At 57.2% G+C, this 7,208-nt stretch overlaps 1 protein-coding gene across 1 annotated transcript; it reads right to left on the reverse strand.

The window, feature by feature from the left end:
• Window positions 1-335: 335 nt before the first annotated feature.
• On the reverse strand, window positions 336-6,603 carry LOC130601126 (transcription factor 4-like; the record flags this gene model as incomplete). Its single annotated transcript, XM_057412982.1, has 4 exons — window positions 336-379; window positions 524-620; window positions 2,688-2,749; window positions 6,531-6,603. Coding segments are annotated over 4 exons (276 nt in total), but the record flags the coding sequence as incomplete, so codon positions are not given.
• Between the last annotated feature and the right edge of the window lie 605 nt (window positions 6,604-7,208).

Consider the following 7,208-nt stretch of genomic DNA (forward strand, 5'->3'; position numbering starts at 1 on the left):
TTGACCAAAGGCCCTATATCCATCCTTAATGGGAATTCCAAGCCATTCCGTTGGCCAGTCCCGATATCCCATTGACCAAAGGCCCTATATCCATCCTTAATGGGAATTCCGAGCCATTCCGTTGGCCAATCCCGATATCCCATTGACCAAAGGCCCTATATCCCCCCTTAATGGGAATTCCCAGCCATTCCCAACTTGGGAATGACGCCTTCGCTCCCCTTCCTTTGGGAGGAAGAAGGACCCCTTTTGGAAGCTCTCCGTGCCGCCATTCCAAGCATCCCGGTCTGGCCGCTATCCGCAAGGCGGGAATTCCGTCGGGAATTCCCCGAGGCCCCTCATCGGGATGGTTTTCCATAGGGATTCTCCCGCTCCGTCTTCCCTATGGGGGCGCCACCCCTTCATCATCCCCCATCAGGTTCCTTTTCCCCCCCCCTCCACCGCCTGGAGCATCCCATGGGATCGGGAGGTGGGAAACCCCCCCCCCCAACATCAATCCGGAATTCCAGGAATAAGGAATTCTTACTTTGGATCCGGGAATTGACGAAGGCAGGCGAGAGGTTGTCGTGCGAGCCCAGCTCCCGGCTGGCCATTGGCTCGTAGGGAGTCCCGTCTCCGAAGCCCTAGGGAGAAATTCGGGATGAATCCCAGTGTTTTGAGGCTTCCCGACAATTCCCGGCCTCGCATTCCCTGTTTTCTGGGAGCGCAGCGGGAAAAGGATCCCGCTTTTCCATGCTTTTCCCCATTGATGCTCGCTCACAACTGGGCTTGATATGGGAGGGGGGAGGGAGATTCCGGATGAAGGGCAATGGAATTCCTGGAATTCCATGGCTTTTTTGGCCCCATGGAATACCGGGAAAACCGCGTGGGTTTTAAGGGGGAATGGGTCCTTTCCCAGATTTTGGGATGTTTATGGGCGAGGTGGGATGGCGTTCCCGGGTGGAATTCCCGGTGGTCCTTAAAGAGCCCATTCCCAAGTGGGATCCCAATGGGATCCCATTCCCAGATGGAATTCCCTATCTTCCTCAGTGATCCCACTTCAGTGGGATCCCATTCCCAAGCGGAATCCAATGGGATCCCATTCCCAGATGGAATCCCCTATGTTCCTCAGTGATCCCACTCCACCGGGATCCCATTCCCAAGTGGAATTCCAATGGGATCCCATTCCAAGCTGGAATTCCCTATGTTCCTCAGTGATCCCACTCCACCGGGATCCCATTCCCAAGTGGAATTCCAATGGGATCCCATTCCAAGCTGGAATTCCCTATGTTCCTCAGTGATCCCACTCCACCGGGATCCCATTCCCAAGTGGAATTCCAATGGGATCCCATTCCAAGCTGGAATTCCCTATGTTCCTCAGTGATCCCACTCCACCGGGATCCCATTCCCAGGTGGAATCCCAATGGGATTCCATTCCCAGCTGGAATCCCAATGGGATCCCATTCCCAGCTGGAATTCCCTATGTTCCTCAGTGATCCCACTCCACCGGGATCCCATTCCCAAGTGGAATTCCAATGGGATCCCATTCCAAGCTGGAATTCCCTATGTTCCTCAGTGATCCCACTCCACCGGGATCCCATTCCCAAGTGGAATTCCAATGGGATCCCATTCCCAGCTGGAATTCCCTATGTTCCTCAGTGATCCCACTCCACCGGGATCCCATTCCCAAGTGGAATTCCAATGGGATCCCATTCCAAGCTGGAATTCCCTATGTTCCTCAGTGATCCCACTCCACCGGGATCCCATTCCCAGGTGGAATCCCAATGGGATCCCATTCCCAGCTGGAATTCCCTATGTTCCTCAGTGATCCCACTCCACCGGGATCCCATTCCCAGGTGGAATCCCAATGGGATCCCATTCCCAGATGGAATTCCCTATGTTCCTCAGTGACCCCACTCCACCGGGATCCCATTCCCAGGTGGAATCCAATGGGATCCCATTCCCAGATGGAATTCCCTATGTTCCTCAGTGATCCCACTTCACTAGGATCCCATTCCCAGATGGAATTTCAATGGGATCCCATTCCCAAGTGGAATCCCAAAGGGATCCCATTCCCAGATGGAATTCCAATGGGATCCCATTCCCAGCTGGAATTCCCTTTGTTCTTCAGTGATCCCACTCCGCCAGGATCCCATTCCCAGGTGAAATCCAATGGGATCCCATTCCCAGATGGAATTCCCTATGTTCCTCAGTGATCCCACTTCACCGGGATCCCATTCCCAAGTGGAATTCCAATGGGATCCCATTCCCAGCTGGAATTCCCTAAGTTCCTCAGTGATCCCACTCCACCGGGATCCCATTCCCAAGTGGAATTCCAATGAGATCCCATTCCCAGATGGAATCCCCTATGTTCCTCAGTGATCCCACTTCACCAGGATCCCATTCCCAAGTGGAATCCAATGGGATCCCATTCCCAGATGGAATCCCAATGGGATTCCATTCCCAGTGGAATCCCAATGGGATCCCATTCCCAGATGGAATCCCAATGGGATCCCATTCCCAGCTGGAATTCCCTATGTTCCTCAGTGATCCCACTCCACCGGGATCCCATTCCCAGATGGAATCCCAATGGGATCCCATTCCCAGATGGAATCCCCTATGTTCCTCAGTGATCCCACTCCACCGGGATCCCATTCCCAAGTGGAATTCCCACCCCCATCCCGTTTTTCCTGCTTTCGGGAATCACTTACCCTCGATGGGCTCGCATGCCCCGCGCTGCCCCAGGTCCCCGAGCCGCCCCGCTCCTCTACACCTATGGGAGGAGAGAGAGGTCAGCATTCCCATGGGATAAATCCCATTGGATACAACGGGAATCCCCCCCCCTTCCCCCATGGCGTTCCCGTTATTCCCGTTGTTATTCCCGGCAATGAGAGAGGGATCCCGGGCAACGGATGCCGTCCCGACGCGACCCACGGCATTCCGAAGGGTCTCCATGCGATGCCGGCGTTCCCAGCTTATGGAATTCCATCGGGAATTCCGAGGTGGGATTTGGCCGAGAGGACGGCCTCGATCCCGATGGGAATCCCAGGATGGCTTTGATGGGATAACGGGAAGAAGGCGGGATACGGCGCTCCAATGGGAAGCAGCCCTCGAGGTCCCTTTGGCGCTTGTGATCCCATGGGATGGGGAAGCTGGGAATGGCGCGGCATTCCCGACGTTCCGGCTTGGAGCGGCGCTTCCCTCTTTTTCCCTTGCGTCCCCCTTGTATCCATCGGCTTCCCGCTTCCGGCCATGCCAAGAATCCCTATGGATTCTGCGGTCTTCGAGACAGGGATCGGGAATCACGGAGATGGGAATACCGGGATGGGAGGGGGAGAAAGAGAGGGGTTGGGATAAAGGGAAGCGTTAAGGGGGGAATATTGGGAAGAGCGGGATTCCCAATGGAGAAGGGGGACAGCATTCCCAATGCCCTCCATAGGAATCCAGATTCCCGAGGCTTTTAAGGCATTCCCGTTGGAGAGGGACATTCCGGGATGCGGGAAAACCATGGATAACGTGGGATAAAAGCCTTTGGATGCTGGGAATTCCAATCGCTCTTCCCGTTTTCCGGCCCTTTTTGCCCCCCCCCCCCCACCACCGCCATTCCCATCGATCCGTGGGGGGAGCAACAGCATTCCCAAAGTAAGGAATAGCGCTGGATTCTGTCTCACCATGGAATTCCCAAAGGAAGCAGGAAACGCAAGGCTGGGGAGTCCCCAGCAGCCTTTTCCCTATGGAAAAGCGGGAAGCGCCCCCCGTTTGCTTGGGAATGAGGAGGATTCAGAAGCTTTTCCCGACTTCGGGAATGCTGCTCTGGATGCGAACCAGAGCGGGGATAACCACAGCCTTTTTCCAATGGAATTCCGGGTTGACATTCCCAAAGCGGGAATGCCATTGGGAACGACCGCCCTTGGAGGACCGGGAATACATCATTCCCACTCTTTGGAATGGCCCTTGGATCCCTAGGGATGGAGCCGGCAGCACGGAGGGAAAAACATCGGGAATGAATTCCGTCGGGATTGGGGGTGATTCCAGGCGTTGGGAAGAGCAACGGGACCTTCCAGGCGGTATTCCAAGGAATTTCCGCATGGAAAAGCCGCTCTTTCCCTTCCCTCCCCCATTCCCAAATGGATTGGAATCCGTGGATTCCCCAGGCGAAAATCCGGTGGGAAAGATTAAGCCGGAAAAGGATGGAGCAGCGGGATAATTCCTTGGGAATTCTATGGAAGCAGCATCCCCCCCATCCCTAAATCCCTAAATCCCAAAGAGGGGGGGGGGGTATGGGGTGGTTTTCCCTATGGATCCCTCCCTGACGGCATTCCGAGTGGGGAATTGCTCGGCCGGGAATGCAAAGGGCCGGGAATGGCGGCGGGCGCGGCATTCCCAACGCCTCGCTCCGACAACACAAAGGGATCCGGATCCGCATCCGCATCCGCATCCGGATCCGCGGCGTCCCATTGGGAAGCGGGATGCCAGGATGGGAAAGGAGCAGCATTCCCAAGCCGGCATTCCGACCGCAAGCCGCTTCCAAGCGGGAGCGGGGAGGATGACAAAGCAAAGGCGCCATGCCGGAAAGCTGGAATGCTGCCTGGAAAAGGGGAGGGAGAAGGGAAAGGGGGGGGGGGGGATGCGGGCGTCCTGCACCTGCTCTTCCCGACGACATTCCCGATCCGTAGGTTTCCGATTCCCAATGCAGCCGTTGCCTGGGTCCCTTTAGATGGCAATGAGGCTTGAAACCCCCCCCCCCAAAGCTGAATCCCATAGGAAAAGCGATCCCTTCCCGACGTTATCCCGACTTCCGGGCGGCCGCATCCCGACGATGCTTCCGGGAGAGAATTCCCGCTTTTCCGAGGCTTTCCCGGGAGAACGCGCTCCGAACGGGACCTGCACCACCCCCCCCCCACTCCCCCCTTCCCAAAGGCTGGGGTCATTCCCAACCTCTGGAATGGTGGGGGGGGGGGGGGGGGGGGGGGGGGTGTCCAGGCTGCTTTCCACGGCATTCCCACCATCGGGAAGCTGCCTTTCCCATGGATGCTGGCAAAGGCCCCTGGGAGTCGGGGCGATGGAATTCCGATGGGAATTCCGGAAGTCGGGAACGGGGCTGCGTTCCCTTTTCCAAGCGGGATGCTTGGAAAAAAAAAAAGATGGGAAAAGGTCACCTCCGAGCTGGCCGCGGCGGCAATTCCCTGTTCCCAAAGGCTCCGGAATTCCAAGGTCTCCTTCCCGTATCCCGAGGGATTTGCCTCCCGTCCGGCAGGCAGCGGCGGGCAAACAATAGGCGTATCCCTATGGATAAGGCAATTCCCAAACCCACCCCCCCCCCCATCCGGGAAAACCTAAGGGGCGCATCCCAAGGGGCAAGGGAGCCGTGGCTTTCGGCATTCCCAAAGTTGGGAAGCCGAGGTTTTCCTTGGGAAAACGGTGGAGCCGCCGGCATCATTCCCACTTTCAGGCATCCAAGTTATCCCGATGCTTTGGGATGGAGACAATAAGACCACCCCCCCCCACACACACACACATACACACTTTGGGATGCTTTTTTCCCTATGGATCGCATCCGGGATGGAATTCCCGCTGGGAAAAGAGGGGGATGCGCTCCGGAGGCAGCGGGAATTGCGGCGGGATGGGGTTGGCACTGAGCCCTCTCCGCGCTTCCCTGCCGTGCCCCAGCATGGAATATCATGGAGGGAGAATTCCTTAAAGCGGGATCATTCCCAAGCCATCCCCCCCCAAAAAAAAAACCGGGATTCAAGGATAATTCCGGGTGGGATAAAAGAGGGCAATGCCAAAGGAATCCCACTGGGAATAGCGGGCAGGAAAGCGCTCGCTCCCGGTCCATCCCGGAGAGAATTCCAGGTGGGCTCCGAGGGAGGATGGAAAACCGGGAGAGGAACCCCCCATCGGGAAGGCAAAGAGCCGGGAATGGGAGCGCTGCTCCCATCCCAACGCAATTCCCAAGGGAACGGGAAGCTGGAGGCGTTATCCGAGCCGGGATGGGGCTTTGCCGTTCCCGATCCCGAGCCGGTTTGCACAGCTGGAATTCCTCTTAAAGGGCCATTCGGGATTGATCCCGTGGGAATTTCTTCCCTGCTTTCCCTCCATGGGAAAGTCGTGCCATGGGTTTTTTTTTTCCCTTTGGGAATTCTGAAGGAATTCCCCCCGCATCCCAAGCGGATGCTCTCCTTGCGGCCGGGAAAAGAGCCGGGAGGGATGAAGCCGGGAAGCGGGAACGCTGCTTTTCCTTAGCGCCATTCCAGGCCTTTGGAATTCCTGGCCTCCGTTTCCAAGCAGGAATTCCAACGGGAGAAAAGTTTAGCTTGGGAAAAGGAGGAATCCATGGAATAGAGCTGAACCTCACCCCAAAAACCGGGAATAACGCTCCCGAGAGAATTCCAACCGAATCCAAAGGCGCGACAAACATAACCCCCCCCCCCCCCCCCCCCCGCAACGGATCCCAATGGGATCAATCCCTTCCGAAGGGAAAAGCGGGAGCAACGCGTGACCGAGGCGCTGCCGGCATTCCCGACGTCGGGAATGAGCGGGATGGCACTTACCGGAGCCGCTGAAATGCCCGCTGGCCAAGGAGGTGGGTGCGTTCTTCCCGCTGCTCACCGGCGGGGAAAACATCTGGGAAAGCCGGGAAAAAAACAACCCCAACGTCATTCCTTTGGGAAAACACGGCATTCCCCACGCAAACTTCCCAGCATCCGCCGGCTTTTCCCGGTTGGAATTCCGCCTGCGTGGCCGGCTCTTTGCAAGCCCGGCTCTCCTTTAACCCCTCGGCGCCAGCAGCAGCGAGGCTTTGCTTTGGGCTCCGCGCATCCCGGTGGCGATCCCGGTATTCCGGGTTTTTCCCCAAGGGGAAGTTTGGGAAGAGGCACCCGGGCAGCCCGTCGCGCGTTCCCTTTGGATCCATCCCCCCCCCTCCAATCCCAAAAAGCAAGGGGTTCCTATGGAGCAGAGGCGCCTTTCCCCATGGGATAAGCGGGAATTCCGCTCGGGAGCATCCCTATGGATGGCGGTGAGGGAATGGGATGAGGAGGAAAAGGGGAAGGGGGGGGAAAATCGGGAGACGCCGGCGGCTCGCGGCAACGCGATTCCGTGCGCATCCCAAGCCCTTTTGCTGCTTCCCAGGAATGCCGAAAGGGACGGGGGAAGGAAAAAGGTTGGGATCCGGGACATGGGATCCGGGATATGGGATCCGGGATATGGGATATGGGATAAAGAGGGGG

Source organism: Pezoporus wallicus, unplaced genomic scaffold, assembly GCF_028554395.1.
Source record: "Pezoporus wallicus isolate ANWC-B61680 ecotype Strahan unplaced genomic scaffold, APGP_CSIRO_Pwel_v1 contig_8133, whole genome shotgun sequence".
Taxonomy (NCBI): domain Eukaryota; kingdom Metazoa; phylum Chordata; class Aves; order Psittaciformes; family Psittacidae; genus Pezoporus; species Pezoporus wallicus.